General features: G+C 43.7%; 1 protein-coding gene and 2 long non-coding RNA genes across 3 annotated transcripts; 1 reads left to right on the top strand and 2 right to left on the bottom strand.

The window, feature by feature from the left end:
* Window positions 1–2,484: 2,484 nt before the first annotated feature.
* Window positions 2,485–15,101, bottom strand: LOC120727407. The gene is made up of 4 exons (XR_005694526.1): window positions 15,092–15,101; window positions 4,088–4,191; window positions 3,179–3,181; window positions 2,485–2,592 (listed from the first exon to the last, which is right to left on the bottom strand). It is a non-coding gene; the product is annotated as an uncharacterized LOC120727407 (long non-coding RNA).
* On the top strand, window positions 8,420–14,505 carry LOC120727403. The gene is made up of 3 exons (XR_005694522.1): window positions 8,420–8,531; window positions 9,003–9,005; window positions 14,492–14,505. It is a non-coding gene; the product is annotated as an uncharacterized LOC120727403 (long non-coding RNA).
* Window positions 13,239–15,210, bottom strand: LOC120727385 (nuclear factor 7, brain-like). The gene is made up of 2 exons (XM_040021618.1): window positions 14,825–15,210; window positions 13,239–14,723 (listed from the first exon to the last, which is right to left on the bottom strand). The coding sequence occupies exon 2, from the start codon at window positions 14,704–14,706 to the stop codon at window positions 13,312–13,314; it is 1,395 nt and encodes a 464-aa protein (XP_039877552.1). The 5' UTR covers window positions 14,707–14,723; window positions 14,825–15,210; the 3' UTR covers window positions 13,239–13,311.
* Between the last annotated feature and the right edge of the window lie 1,683 nt (window positions 15,211–16,893).

Below are 16,893 nucleotides of genomic sequence, written 5' to 3'. Positions count from 1 at the left end.
TACAATTTGACCTTCACAAAATGCTAACATATACACGTGGTTACCATAAACTCACTCGCTCTATCAACAAACAAACATCTTATTTTCTATCACAACATATACAAATTGCATACCTCATTGGCCGCATTAACTTGCAGGGGTTAAATGAAACGCTTCTTGTAGTGTCACTCTTTCCCATAGTCGAACACTCCGTTGCATGCGTCTACATGTCTCTACCACCACCAGAGAGAGACGAAAGCATGCTGCGCTCTACCGAGTGTAGCGTGTACCAGAATATACCGTCGACCTCAAACAACAGACTAAACATTGGTTCCACCCCGGAAACATTCTGTAAACCCTTGTAAATGTATTTACACCAACAACATACATTACATCGCACATATATTAACAATAAGGTATTTCACTTATTCATTGTAACTTGAACCATAAAATTGTCTCAAATTGCATAACTGCTGCTGACGGCAGCCACAATAGTTATTTATTATTTATTAATTATATTATTCGTTTATCACGTTTTCACTTTCACTTATAGGCCATCAAAGTGTTTATTATCTTTACCCAAATGATTGGAGCAGAACTTGTTCCATATTCAGTTTTTCAGCAAAACATGTTTGAGAAAAGATTCATTCTTATATCTGGAGGAATAAATATATTTCAATAAATATTAACGTTAGCCTGCGACTTTGTTCCAGTTTTGAATTTTGGCCCACTGTGTATTTGAGTTTGACACCCCTGATCCATAGCTGGACTGGCCATCGGGCATACCGGGCATTTGCCCGGTGGGCCGCTGGCGATTTTTTGTTTTTATGGGCCGATGGATTTTTTTAGGATTTTTTTTAGGAAGGGTATATATAATGAAAGGTGTTGGATTGGTCAATTGGTCATGATCGACTCTGGGCTGGACCAATTACAGCCGAGGAGGCCGGATGCACCCTCCCCCTTGTTTAGCAATCACGTGATTTTCGCGCATTGCATGCCGGGAACTCGTGGCAAAACAATCCAAGTACCGCATCAAATGCAAACATTTGCGGCACCGCAAAACGTTCATTCTCCGGTTCCAATACCTTCTTGTTTTTTCTTTGCCGCACAAAAAAGGAATGTACAAAACTAAAGGAGAACAATGCCGGTCCGTACAAAGACAGACTCGACGAAAAGACAAAGAAAAGATACGAGGAAAAAATCAAAGGAGTGAAAGGGTCAGACCCTTACGAGCACACAGAGGGACCAAAGACGTTAGCGTGCTGCCCAACTTTCACCACGCTCATATTTATAATCATACGGTTCTTGGAGTGAGTGCATACACTCATGAAGTTTAGTAACTTCAGGTCACTGCAACAAGCCCAGGTACAGTTTACCGACGGATGGATGCAGGACCTTGAAATGCACCGTGTAGAACGAAAGACCATCGTACGAACAAAGGTAAGTTTACCAGTCTCACAAATCGTCGTCATAAATACACATTCGTTAACCGTTTATTAATATAACCTTGAGCTTGAACCTTTGAGCTCAACGGTAATTAATTAGTAGTGGAAATAATTTCTGGTAGCATTACAGAAATGTAGCAGTGACAATAATATTGTATGCTGTAATCGTACTGGACAATTAGTGATACAAAACAACTGTTTTATCCTGTGAATAAAAGTATATGTTTTTGTCAATGTACCAGGTAATAACAGAAGCGAAACGCAATATTGTGTCAGGACAATTCACTATTTATGCACAATAAATAAAGGAGCATAGCGCGACAATTTCTGTTCAGCGCCAGACTTGCTTGTAACCTATATCACCAATTATGTTAAGAAAAATGACGCATTAACTACAACAAAACTCTGACCTTTGTGGGAATGCTTGGAGCAGACTAACCTGTGAGCTGGATGTTCTGAGACGTTATATTTGGTATATCCAGACCATCCGTCGGCTCTTACTTCGGAAACATGGCTTAAAAAATTTCTCTTCAACGACATAATCCGATAAAAAAAACGATCACTTTACCCGTCGGCTTCCCGTGGCTGTCATGCGACCGGCTATTGCAGTTAATAATACAACAGCTTCTTGCCATTTTTGTGTTTCTTTTTATCGCTGTGTAACTCAGTTCAATTGAAAGCCTGCGTGCGCTAGTACCTCTTGCCACAAGTTCCCAGAATCCTTTGCGGTTTTACCCCTGAATGACGTCACATTTTCAATCTTTATCCCGACTTTTTGTCCCAGTCCAGCCTTGCCCTGATCTAACCTCTCCTCTTCCTCACAGCTCTGATTTCTCTGAGGGAGATGTTGTGACTGTAATCTGTGAGGAGGACCAAAGCTTTTCTGATTGGACTGTGAGGAGAAACACAAGCAAACTGCAGAGGGCTGAGTGTGGAGATGGGCGGGGACAACAGCAACGTGATCAATCATGTTCAATCAGTACGCTGGTGCCTCACGACACCGGAGTTTACTGGTGTGAGTCCAGTAATGGTGCCATCAGTAACCTGGTTAATATCACAGTCACTGGTAAGCTGATCACTCTCACTTTACTTCTTATTGCATCCACAAATTGAGCTGAACATGCAGGTACATAGATTCTGTGCTGTTCTTCACTGATCACCTACCTGACTGACAGAGTGATGAAGGACTTCCCTCCCTCGGTGCTTCTTAATGTGTGAGGATATTCTCCATTACTGAATTAAGACTTCCTTATTTAGATCTAAGCTCTGGATTATCTTGCACGTCTCGTGGCTCCCAAATGTCTCTTAAGTTATTATCATCTGTAGCCTCATACTTTAGCTTTACTTGGCAAATGTGAATGCTTTGTGTGCTGACAAACCCTTTTGCATGTAGTGTTTTTATGAAAAGCCTTATAGTTGCCTAATTTTGTGTTTTTGTTCTGTTACAAAAGCAGGCATTCTTACTGTTGTTTAATATTTTACTCAAACCTTTAAGTTTAATTCAACACAAAAAGCCCCACTGTAAACAAATCCACAGAACAGAACCAAACTCAGCAGCCAAACAGTTTGTCCTCAGTGCAGGTTGACATTCAGAAAAACCAGCTGCCTCAGCTTGGATGGGCTGATGTGGTTTCTCCTTAGTATCTGCCCAGTTTTTGAGAAGACCCTCCAAAGGAACAGATGTTGCCACAATGCACAGTCTCCCCTCCATCACCTTCAACAGGTAGGAAAAGACTGTGGCCTTGGCCTCCCACCAGCTCTGTGGGCCTTCTCCTTGTTGGATGAGGGGCTCCTCAAGATAACATTTCATCTCCATCATAACATCAGCTGTAGCATTTCTCTTTGCAGCATCTCCTGTAGCTCTTTCATCAAAGAGGCTCCACACAGCAGACGTCTGTGGCTCCTCCTTCACTTGGCCCTGTAATGGTGGAGCTGGGTGGGAGTGCACTTTGCTGCTGCAGTTATTCTCTGAAGTGCCTCATCAACAGCTCTGTTGTCACTGAATGCAAGCTTTTTAAATCTACCATCCAGTGATGCAGCTTCTGAGTGGACGGTGTTGAACTCCACACACAGAAATTTTTCACACTCACTGCTAATTTTGTTTTACAGTGAAGCCACTCTGCTCTGCTAGTCCCAATATCTTTCACCTGCAGCAGATGCTGCTTCGTTTGCAGGTGTCAGTCATATTTCTGTGTTTTTGTGTCGCACTCTCCTCCACACTGCTGTCTGTCATCTCACAGGTATGATGTGCGAAGTGATGCTGAACTTCCAATCCCAGCGTTTCATGTTGCAGGATCAATTCCCATATGAAAATATCAATATCTAATTTGATTACATTTGTTTTTCATCATAAATATGACAGACAAAAGTAAATTCTTCAATTAGCGGGATGGTCTGCAATACCCTGTTAACAGGAACTACACTCACCACCTCTCATTCATGTGCGTGTTACGGCTCTGCAAGAGTGTGAGCCAATGAGAAACCAGAGGCACAAAACTTTAGACCACAAAACACACAATCTGATGTTGGTTTGTAAAGATGTTGCTGATGAGACTTTGTAGAAAGCAGCTGGTCTGAGTGATGTGATCAGAGTGCAGCAGATAATGTCTGACAGCAGTTTGAAGAGCAAATGGATTCTGTTCTGTTCTTCACTCATCACCTACCTGACACCTCACACCTGTTTCTCACCTGCAGGTCACACAGGAGGATCTGTTGGACTGAAGGTCAGCCTGTCAGTTCCTGCTGTGCTTCTTGTTGCTGCTGTTTTCTTGATGTAGAGAAAACAAAAACAACAAAGAATCAGGATCCAGTCTCATGTTGAGCTGCAGCAAAATAAAATGTCTGAATCTTTTTAAATCAGCACTCTTAGTCTCCCGCTGGTGGTTTCAGCGTTGTCAGTGAACCTGGGGAACATGAGATGATGCTGGTAACAGATCAAAGGTAGTGAACAGCAGACAGGGATCAGCTGCAGGTTTAAAACACGTCCTGAATTTGGTTTAGTTTTAAGTTTCTGTAAAATAAAACCAAACGTTGTGATTTGTCTCTTTATAAATAAAGTTGAATTGAATTTCTCTCTGAGCTCCTGCTTCTGTTGTCTGTCAGTGATTTTATCAGTTGGACATCAAGTAAAACTTTGGATAAAATGAAAACTGTTCACACAGTGTCTGTAAATCCACGGGTGGAAATAATACATGTAACATTCACACAAGTCCACGAGTGATTGAATGAAATGTGATCATGGAAAAATAAATTCAAAACTATTCAAGACTTTTACCATTAACTGTCATTCTATTATGAAGTAACAGGAAGGTAATAACACTATAATATAATAATAATACAGAAAATTAAAAAATATGGTGTAACAGAGCTCACTGCCTCACACTGTCGACAGCAGCATTTCTTTTTAACCTTATTTCATTTAAGGCTCAGACGATCATCTGTTTCCACTTAAAGTAGTCTAGCTCTGATATCACTTTAGCCTCTGGATGGAGGATTTGCTATGTTAACTTATAGATAATAAACTCAACGTATTACAGACCAAAACCAAACACGTCCGTAGTATAAGACTGGATTGAACTCCCTTCACACCTGTCTCGACACAACAGTCAGGTCAGTCCCTTCCCTTTTAAGAAATCCACCTTAAATGTATTTTAAATGTAAGTGATGCAAAATGAATTTAATATTTTATCTTTAGTTTGTCAGGTAGCATCAGGTCAGATGGATGATGTTGGGTGAGATGGAGCAGACAGAGATGTCATCACAGCTGAGAGGAAGCAAAAGCCTCAACATCCAGGCTTAAAAGTGATGTAGGGAGCTAAAGCTAAAGCTCTGCTTTCTTTGTGTGCCTGTGCTAACAGCAACTAATGAGAAATGTGATGACAATTGTCCAGCTTTGTCCTTTTATATTCTAACAAATGTGAAGTGAACCTGTGGTTATACAGTATACGATAAGAGCATCTTTATTAGTCCCACATGTGGGAAATTTGTTTTGTTTACAGCAGGAAGTGGACAGTGCAGTTACATAGCAAACATGAGAGAACCTGGAATAGAATAAGAAACTGTACACAACTGTACGAAATAGAATAGAATAGAATGATAGGATAAAAAATAGAATACACAGGCTACATACAAACTGAGTACAATACAACGTTGTCAGAAAAGAGTGTTACACTTAGTCCTGTTGCACATGTGTGTGTTTGATCAGCTGCAAAGTCTTTGTGTGGAGTCCTGACAGCAGAGGGAGGAAATCTCTCCGTCCCACATCGTGGGTGCCTGCAGCCACTGAAGGAGCTGCTCTGAAGCGCTATAAAGGTTTGTGATGATAAATACAGGTTTACAGCTCAGATCATACTGAGTTCATTATGACTGATATAAATATGTGATAGAAGAATAATCAATCGAGTAAATTGTGATTGACAAACAGTTTTAAAGAGAAAGTTTGTTAGTTTAAATTGTGTGAAAGGTCAGAGATGGAGAGAACACCAGGCTGGGGCTGAATATCAGTGTATTACATGCAAATCTGATTGGATGACAGGACAGAGCATAAACTGAAGCTCGCATGGATGTTCTGGGTCTCCTGCCTCTGTGAGATCAGCAGGTCAAAGATTCAATAGCAAAACTTGGTTGTTCCAGCAGCGACGCCGAGGGCAGTGAGCTCTGAAACCCTCCCAGATGAAAACGTGCCCGATCGAGAGGTGATCTGCTGCTGATGGGTGACGAACCTACTCAGGTCTCCAGCTCTTATCAGAGGAGGCAGTGAAGACACCTGAGCTTCAAGGCAGTCGGGCTGGGCCAGTCTGTGATTACTTTTATCTAAGTACAATCTGAGTATTTTACCTGTAAGTAATCTTACAGTATTATGTTATATTGTGAGTCCTTCTTACAGATCTTCCTAGGTTGAAAATTAAACAGTACTAAATGTAACAAGCAGACAGCAGCACTAAAGTCATCAGTTTAATGGACACAGAGGAAGCTTTTCAAAGGCTTAAGAAGAAGAACATGATGCTAGAACATCACATTTTATAATATGACAGTAAAAATAACTCACAGAGATCATCTTCTATGTTTTCCTCCATAAGGGCGGCGAGCCTGGGTCCAGCTATTTGAGTGGTGTCTTGTTTTGGTGAAGCTTTTAAATTGCTTGGCCTTTGAGGCCTGCATGGAGCTCAGGCTGACACTAAGCACAGGAAAGGCCCACAGTGGGTGCACACACAGGATACAGATCTGTCAGTTCATGATCAACAACCACTGACCAAAGCCCACTGATCTCTGACCTCCCAGCCCATTCTTCCTTCAGTGGGCTGCTTTCAGTCATTATGCAAATGTTCTGTTTATAAGATTGAGGAAACCTGCAGTCAGCTGAGACTGAAGAAGTCACCTGGATGAGTGACGAAACGTTTCTCCCACAAAACGCTGCGTCCAGATGAACAGAATCAGCTTTTGGAGATTTACTTTCCTGGATGATTGAGCATGCATCGAGGCGTTTGGCAGCTGTAGCAGTCGTGGAAAATTCCCTCTGTGGCAGAAAATCTCACAGATGCAGTCTTGATACCAATAGATGGATAAAAAGAGAATAATAATAACTAATGATTAAACACAGAGGTAACCACCTCTGTATTTATTTCACTCACCACGTGATCCCATCTGCCTGGACTGTCTCTCTGATCTGTTTAAAGCTTTAAACAGTGAAATCAACAACCAACGTGTCCCAATTCATTAAAAACTATCACAAAAAAGGAGGCAGACTTTAGAAACACTGAAATTTCTAAAGTCTCCACTAAATCAGGGTCAGATGTGTGTGAAGGTCCAAGACGTTTGCTGGATGTGAATTATCATGTTGTCACAGCAGCAGCAGCCATCAGTGACAGCAGCACACAAAAGCAACACAACAGCAGGTTCAGATACTCAGAGGAACAATTCATTTCAATGTGTGACCAGTTTGTAGTTTGTGTTTGAGTTCAGTTTAAAAAGTTTAAAATACTGATCACAAGTTTCAAACAAACAACATATAAGAACATAAGATGGAAACAAACAGAGTGAAACAGAGTTTGTTTCCTTCCTGGTTTCTGTATGTTTGTCACACTTAAATGTTTCAGATCAAACACATTTAAATATTAAACAAAGAAAACACAAACTGAAGTTTGTAAATGAAGATGTTTGTTATTAAGGGAACAAATCCAAAGCTACATCATCCTGATCTGAAACATTTAATAAGTGTGACAAACATACAAAGAGCAGGAAATCAGTTTGAGCAGCTGTAATCAAACCGTCAACCTTCACACTTTTTACTAAAACCTTTAATTCTCCTCTAACATCACTTTGTATCCACGGTCACTCTAATGGACCCTAGAAAATAAGATAAAACACATTCAAAGACTATTTTGTGTTGAGAAGAAGTTTCTGGCTCTTATTCTATTTTCTAAAGGAGGCAAACAGCAAACAGGACTCTCCAGCTGCCCGGAGCAGATTGTAATCATTGCTCTAGACGAGCTTCATCATGTTGCAGACACACCTTCATGCTCAGGGCAGCCGTTACCTGTGTGCTCTAAGAGAAGCAGGAAGATTTAGGGTCAGATTTACTAACATGTGGAGCAGCAGCAGTCGCATCACAAAGTTTAGTATGTTATGTTTGGGGCGACTGTGGCTCAGGGGGTTGGGAATCGCATCTGTAACCGGAAGGTCGCCGGTTTGATCCCTGGGCTCTCTGTCCTGGTCGTTGTGTCCTTGGGCAAGACACTTTACCCTACTTGCCTACTGGTGTTGGCCAGAGGGGCCGATGGCGCGATATGGCAGCCTCGCTTCTGTCAGTCTGCCCCAGGGCAGCTGTGGCTACAACTGTAGCTGCCTCCACCAGTGTGTGAATGTGAGAGTGAATGAATAGTGGCATTGTAAAGGGCTTTGGGTGCCTTGAAAAGCGCTATATGAATCCAATCCATTATTATTATTATGTATTTGTAATTTTGAGTTTTACATCTCTTGGAGAGAGATATCTTTTGTATACTTATAAATGCACCATGTGGTAAGCTGTATACTGTGTCTACTGCTGTACTGACAATAAAGCTCTTGAGTCTTGAATGTGTATCTGTAAGAGTGTCACTGTCAGGAGACGTGTCTGTCATAGTTGCTGCTGGGAGGTTATTACTGGGAGGGAGATGTTATCAGAGTCATCAGAGCTTCATCGGCTCAGAGTCGTTATCGCAGCACCAAAACTTTGTCTCTGTCAGTGAACTGGAATGAGCTGGATCTGAAACAAAGGCAGCTGTTACTGTGTTAGATTCACGTCTGCATGTTGAAACGTCTTATTAAAAGTAAAGATGTGGACACACAAAGCTTTGACTGTTTATCTGCACGTCTCAAACACGCCTCCATTTGTCCAGTGATCTGACTGAGCTCAGCCTCCATTCTCTACAGGGAGATGCTCAGAGAGGCTTTCAGTTTCATTTCACAGGAACAGCTTTGCTTCTGTTTTACATGCAGGTGCTGCACAGAGCACATCCTGTTCAACCTGTTTGTGTGACTGACTGCAGCTCAGACACACTGACACAATATATCTGACACAATCACCTCCATCACAAAGAGGAAGTGTACTCAGTTACTCTCCTCTACTCTGATTACAGTCATGTGACTGCTGAAAACCTGATGTGTTCTTGCAGTCAGTGACTCTTAAGGTAAAACTGTAATTCTCACTAATCCAGTCAAGTTTTTTGTCAAAGATTGTTCAGCAGGTAGGAGACGGAAGGATGCAGGATTCAGAAGAAAACACAGAAGACACAAAAACACTCACTGACTCTGAGATCAGAGCTCATAAATTCATGTATGTTTGTAACACAGTTTAACACAGAAAGGGCGGAGGAAAGAAAGAAAAACAAGAAAAGAAGAAAGAAGAAAGAAAGAAAAACAAACAAAACACCTGGATCACCTGGATCACCTGTATGGAGAAAAAAAAACAGAAGAGAAAACAAACAAAACAGAGCAACATAATAAAAACAGCACCATCACAATAAACTAGCTAACATTAGATAACAGTAGATACTAAATATTAAATGTTATTGTGCAGCATGTAAGATCCACAGCGCACAATGTGCTTTGAGGCAGCAGCCAAGAAAGCTGTAGTCCGCGTCTGTGAACACCCGTGTGTACACCTGTGTGTACACCTGTGTGGATCAGCATGCTTGCATTCCAAAGGTTTCTCCATGTAATGATCTGATAGGGAGTGTGGGGAGCCACAGCCCTGTCCTTTATGGTATGAAGCAGGTATGGAGGAGATCCAAGCCCCAGACATCCAGAGGCCCCAGAGTGCGAGGACCCGAGGAGGACCACCAAAAGGAGGCAACCGTGCCACCCTCCTGGGAAGAGCTGAGCCGAGCCCCAAACGAGAGGTCACCCAGCAGCTACGGAGCAGAGGCCAGAGGGGGTTGCAGTGACGTGCCCGCGGGCTCTGCCGGCAGCCAGCTGTGCCAGAGAGGACCGAGCTTCAGGCCCAGAGGCCTGAGGGCACCCCACCCTCCGGAAGGGGCCCAGCCGGCCCACAGGCGCCAGACCCCGCCAATCCGCTAACCCATCAGGAGTGAGTCAGTACATACATGAGCGCCCAGCCCCAGGAACCAAGAACCACCAACACACCAACGTCTGAGGGCATCGGCCACTGGCAGGGAGTGTGGTGAGTGGATATACCTCCAAGAGCCTGAGATGTTCCCAGAGAGGTTGAGTCTAAGACCCAACCTGACATATAGACAAGGACATACAGGCGCATGCAGACACAAACGTGCATTCACACCCCTATGCACACAAACAAATACTCGGCACTCACCCAAACAAACACAAATAGACACTGTACACACATTCACACTCCCCAAACATACTCTATATCCCAGGTCCAGGTACCCCCGCCCCCAGAGGGGCAAACCGTTCCTAGACCCAGGAGATGTAACCCTTCTCTCTTGGGTGGAGGCAAGCGGATCACCTCCTTATCTGCAGTAGCAGGGAGGCCCCGCATCCCAGACTCCCAGCCCCAACGGTTAAATGAACGGGGGTGAGTGAAGACTCCAAACCTCCCTCCGCCCGCTCATATGTAGTGTTGCTGTGTGCTGTTCTAAAGTGCATTTAAAACATAGGAGAGCATGGTTCCTGCTTCCTCTCAGAGAGCAGCACGACTCCTCCCGAAAACCCTCAGTGTCTAAATGCATTTAAAATTTAGGGTAGGGCAACAGCGCCTGAGGTGGGTTGGAGTACACCGACCATCCTCTCGATGCTGTAAAACATGCCCACCCCCAAGGCCCTATATGTATGTGTTATGTGAGAGTGTGAGTAATGTGGATGTCTAGGTTGCAGAATAAAATTGAGGCACAGGCGGCCAGAAGGGGACAGAGGGGGAGTGCCTCCCCTGCACCCTGGTGACAACCTGCACCCCAAGCCCTGCGTGTGTGGGTGGGTGTGGTGGAGTGGGAAAAGGTAGGCAGCTGAGGATGGGGAGGGAAGAAAGGAAAGGGTAAGCGGCCCCTCCCTGGGGCCAGCTCCCCCACTGACCCCAGTAGACACCCCCATACTCTGCAACCCACCAGGGAAAGGGTGCAGCCCACCCAACCCCACCACAGAGAAAACTGCACCCACCCGATCATCCAATCATCTCCCAGACTATACAAAACAATGGACACCCTGGTTGAGTTCATTCACCACCTCTCCTATATCTCTCCCCACCTGCAGAGTGAGCTCCTGTAGAGAGGAGACTTCCTGCAAAGATGTAACAACCTCCCCATCAGTTAGAGAGCTCCCTTGTTGGGCCGATGCACCAGAGGTCCCCTGCACTGGGGCTTATTAAGCCTTTTCATTGTGTAGCTTGGTCTTTTAAATAACAGAAATTGATTGTTGTTGCTTATGAACACTGACATATGAATCATTCAAGCAAAAAAAGTCTTACAACCAGCAAATAACCCATTTATTTATAATTCTTTTTCTGAGAATTTATACAGTTCAGGTTTGCTGTGCATTGTGCCAAGATTAGATGACCTAATTATACTTTTCAATTGGATATGGCAAAGCAGAAATATATGTGATTTTAGCTGAGACCACAATATCATCACAATCCAGACTTGAAGAGACATTGTTGTGAACTGGTCTGTTCAGAAGAAAACCCCCCACACCAGTGGCGTGCACAGACATTTTGGGGGGCAAGTGCTCCAGGGGAAAAAAAGGGCACTTTTTGCATATGTGGAAAACCTTTTCTTTTTATAATAAAAAAATCGCACAGGTTAAATGCAATTTGACTTTTATTTTTTATTGACTTTTTATTTTTATTATTTTATTTTCTCCTTTCTCAGCCTCTCTTTCCTAGGCATTATGCTTGCTGAAATTAGTAAATAAATAGACCAAAATGTATGAGAACGAATAAGACTGACTGTGGTCATTACAAGAACAGGGCAGAATGGTCGTTTTCACAGGCAATTGGGAACTGCCTATTTTTCCTTTAGCAAATTAATGTGTTAATGTTGCCAATATGTTACATCAAAAAAAATTAACATGTCTAACCAGTGCTTCTCAAAACTTTTAACATGCACCACCCCCAACACCGTACCCTTCAAACTACCAATAACAACGTCACTGTTCTGTCACAATCAGGTCACAACACAGTGCGTAAATGTCTGCGAGCATCGCTGAGTCAGTAACAACCAGTTGGGCTAAAGACTGCATCTTTAGACAGTTGGACGGTGTTCTAACTTTCTCACAGGAGACACCTACTAAAGACAGTCAAAGACATTAATTTCAATCTTACCAAAGTAGGACAGTAGTTGACGTTAGTTATGGAAAGGCTAATCCACAAAAACGGAGAAACGTCCATAATTCTATTATTCATAATCATGTCAAGGTTTTAGGTTTTTCTGCAGTTCCATCTCTAAAAAGTGTGATGTCTTCCCGTCACTGACTTCAGTTTGAAAACTTTGCCTATAGCATAACGTGATATTTTCAATAGTGTATGCAAAAAGGTCGGAATTGATGGAGAGTGGGGTTGCCTAAATGGTTTAGGTTACATTTTAAATGTGTCGTTTTTTGTTTATCCATATGGATGGATGGAGGGGGCAAGCTGGCAAAGTTTGTCATGTGCAGTTTCTGACAGGCTACTTCACAACAAAACAATTGCAGGTTGGTCTTAGAGGGCAAACAGAATAATTTCACTCGATTCATGGGTTACCTGACTGGTTGGGAAGGGAAAGAGCTGCCGTGTTGTCTGCTGTGGCTCCCAGTCGCTATAGTTAGCCTACTATGCCTACTCCAAGTAGTCCTATGTCATGCAGCTGCTACACGCCTCACAACAAATGAACTGCAAGAGTGTTCACGTGACATGGTGACAGTGAAAAAGCGACAGGGTTCGGGTGTCTTTGAAGAAGGGGCACAAATCAAGCCATTATTTTCACACCTTTTTAAATCGCGCAGCTTTAAAAAAAAAAAACATCACGTCTTTCAAAAGGGCACTTTTTTGGACTGAGGGCAAAAGGGCAAGTGCTTCAGCACCACCTCGTCTCTATCTGTGCACGCCAGTGTTTATTGTTGTCATAAACAGACAAGAAGACAACAACAAACTGCTCCTCCCATTCAACACATGTCAGTCCATATCCCAGCAAACTAAATCATCTCCATTTACACATCAAATAGAAACATGAATCACTTGTAATGATTAGAAACTTGATAGAATTTCAAATCTAGTTTGGGGAGTCATTCAGTGAGAAACAGTGAAATGATTTTCCATGTGAAAAGGTGGACAGCAGAAACAGAAAGAAAGAGTGAAACTAAAAGAGAAACAAAGAGCTTTGGAACAACGAGGCAGCAGGAGGACAGCTGCAGTTTAACAGCTTCAACTCACTGACAGGAAACAACATTAGAAACATCATCATCCTCAACTCATCTGCTGCACTGACACTGACACCTTCAACGGACACACCTTCACTTTATCACCAGTGTTAATGTATGGAAACATCCTGTGAGTGAAAGTGTGTGTGAAGGTGTGTATGTGTGTGTTAGTATCAGGATCAGAGAACGACAGCGTTCCTCTGTTCCAGTCCAGATTCACTCTGATCCTCTGGAGCTTCTTCTGGACTGAGAGAGCAGTGACAGCTGATGGTGACCATGCTGAGTATTCACTTTTAATTCCATTAAACCCTATTCTCCATAATCCAGACAGTATGTTTCCCTTCCTCTGCACAGACTCTGCTAACACACCCAGTACCCACCATGTACTGTCTCCAACTTCAACATCCCAGCTGTGACTCCCTGAGTTAAAGCCCTCAGAGCCCAGGACAGAGAAGTAATGATCAATCCTCTCTGGATTATCAGGAAGCTGCTGTTCATCTCCTCCTCGTCTCACACTGGTCAGATCTTCAGACAGGATGAGTTTTGGATGAGCAGTGTTTGGGTCCAGAATGAGAGGAGTGTAGGAGACCATGTCCTTCATGTTGTTCCAGATGTTGAAGGTCAGGTTGCCCAGGTGTTTGGCCTGGTCTATCAGAGCTCCTGAGGGCAGCTGTGGATCATCCAGCAGGGGGCAGCGCTGGACTCTTTCCACTGCAGCCTTGTAGTTGTGCAGGAATGAGACGTCTTCAGCTCTCAGCTCCTCCTCTGTGGCTCTGACTGTGTCTGAAAGAGCTGCTATCTCTCTGCTCAGAGCCTCCATCTTCTCCTTCATCATCCCACTCTTCTGCTCCTCTTCCTCCCTCAGTGCAGCCAGCCTGGCCTCCTCTTCCTCTGCTAGAAACTGCTGAAGCTTCTTAAACTGCTCCTTAATCTGCCTCTCTGTGTGTCGGGCCTGGACCTTAATGTGTTCTGCTGTTTGATCAAACTTCACTTGAACTTCTTCACAAACCTTTAACTTCTCCTTTAAGGGCTCCAGAGTTTCCTGAAGTTCCTTCTTGTGTTGTTGTGCAGCTTCATCGATGGGTCTGAATCTGTGATTGGTGTGTTTTTCTGAGGCACAGCAGACGACACACACTGGCTGCTGATGGTCCAGACAGAAGAGTTTGAGTTTCTCAGAGTGCAGACTGCAGAGAGCCTCTGAAGCTCTCTGATCTCTCTCCTGTAAGAACGACTCACACAGGTTCTTTAAAGCCAGACTTAAAGGTGGTTCATTCTTTGAAGATCTTCTCTTACAAACTGGACACTCGTGTGTTGGTCTCTCTCTCCACCATCTCTTCAGGCAGTCTTTACAGAAGCTGTGGCTACATGACAGAAGAACAGGATCTCTGAAGACCTCCTGACAGACCGGACAGCAGAGATCCTCCTCTGATCTGGAAGCCATTGAGTCTGTGAGTGAAGCTGAAAACAGCAGACAGGAAGTACAGTCAGTCCTGGCTCCCCTCCCTCCTCTACCACCTTCACTGAAACTTCCTTTGAGTCGTGTTTTTGCTCAAACTCACATTCAGTGTGTGGAGCGTCAGCAGCTTGAAGCAGCAGTGTTGGAGTTTTCCACTTTTCTCTCCTGTAGCTGGACTCACTCAGAGGAAGCTGCTAGTTTGGTCTGAGCTCAGTCTGATCGTCTGCGCGTCTCTCTTTACTGAGGACGAAGAACTTCCTGTTTCCTGGTTTGTCACATTTGAGTGACGTGAGGGGAGGAGAAAATGTTGCTGTTTGACTTTTAACTAAGGTGTGTTTCAATCCTGCCTGCAGCTCAAAAGCTGTAAAACAGGTTTTGTGTCTTTTCACCTCCACAGGTCACAACATGAAACCTGTTGTGAAGTTTATAAAATAAAGTGTCACTCGGTGGTGCAGCTGTTTGTCAGCTTCTATTTTAGACTTTGTTCTGGTTCTTGTTCAGATTCCCAGCAGTGGGAGTGTAATGCAGTCACACACACACAGGTGGTGTTAAGGTGGATTCACTTAGTTACAGACAGTGGTGTTATTTCCTGTAACTAAGTGTGTGTTTCACTCCAAAGTTCAGACATTAACCTGCCAGAAGTTGTAAAAGTTATTGATAAAGAGCTTTTCTCTCAGAAAGCAGAAAGAAAATAAATGAGTGTAAAGAGTGCAGCAAAATGTTTTAGTGTGAGCTGGTTCATCTGATCTGGTTGTGTAAAAGTCACTGCAGGACACTGAGTTTTACTTCTGTCACGATTAGTGGAGCGGACTCAGGTGCAGACCACAAGTTTCTTCAAATCAAAAGTGAATTTATTTACAGTGTTCTCCACGGTGACACACACACACACACACACACACACACACACACACACACACACACACACAATGGTGTCTGGGAAAAAGGGGTTCCAGGGTCCGGGAGTGAAAGGGGCAGGAGTCCAGGGAGGGGAGATTTCCATACAGCCCTCGCAACCACACACAGCTCCTCTTCTTTCCTCCATCACTCTTGCTCACGCTCAGTCACCGTGCACAGGGAAAACAGGTCCAGGGGAAATCTATACACAGACAGAGAAACAGTTAGTCTCCTGGTTCAGACACGAACAAACTTTGCAGAGTGCAGGACGACTGACGCTGATGGCTCAACGATCCAGCGACGAGTAGAGCAGACTCACCATCTTAAGTAGGACTCCAATTCTCATGATCAGCGGCAGGTGTGCTGATCATCTCCAGGTGCGTGGGCCAGGAGCAGGAGCCCACACTGAGCTCCGCCCCGGCAGGAGAAAGAGAGAGTGGGAGAGGACGAGAGAGAAAGGGAGAGCAGAGGCGAGAGAGGAGAATAAACAAAACAAAGCGCCTGACTGCTGTCAGCTGGCGAGGTGCGGGGACCATGACAACTTCTGTGTTACTGACACTCATCTCTGACTCAGAGAAACGATTTCTCCCCTGTGATGTTCACACAGTGGTGAGTTACATGTGTGTGGAATTTTTCACGTTTTATAGACTTAAATTTCCTCTTACTTTCTTTTTTGTTAACCTGAGTCACTGATCATTTGCAGTGTTACAGAGTCTGGCAGTCTTTGCATGATGTCCACGTCACTGTAAGTTTCTAGCTGACTCTCAGGTGTGACAGGTGTGCCAGCAGGAAAGAGTAATAATAACCTGCATCCTGAGGTTTGTCATGCAGGATTAAAGGAGCCAGGCTTTGTTCACACAGCTAGGATTGTATTTTACACTGACCCTGGGTCAGTATAAGTATCATACAGTTTAAACGAAGCACTGAAACTTGCACATATTTATTACAGATGCACTGAAGAAAAACGGGATATTTACCGTCAATCTGTGGCTGCGATTAAACAGTTTACTGGAAACTTTATTAACCAGTAACTTCATCAGTCATGAAAGAAGCTAATATTTCTGTCCTAACATCGTTTAAACCAGTGGTTCCCAAACTTTTTTTTGCTGGGCCCCCCTTTGTTTTACAAGAAAAATTTCCACCCCCCCTTTGTGCGCATGAACACATCCTCCAACCACACACACCCATATTTTGCTCCATTGCATGTGGCTATTTTCACGCCACGCTGTGCGCCACGTTATTGTTGAGATGAATAGCAGAATGGCAGATAGAGACAAA

The sequence above is a fragment of the Simochromis diagramma genome, unplaced genomic scaffold (assembly GCF_900408965.1).
Source record: "Simochromis diagramma unplaced genomic scaffold, fSimDia1.1 OVJJ01000740.1, whole genome shotgun sequence".
NCBI classification, from domain to species: Eukaryota; Metazoa; Chordata; class Actinopteri; order Cichliformes; family Cichlidae; genus Simochromis; species Simochromis diagramma.
The sequence above is the reverse complement of the archived record's forward strand: the minus strand, read 5'-3'. Positions and strand labels throughout refer to the sequence as shown.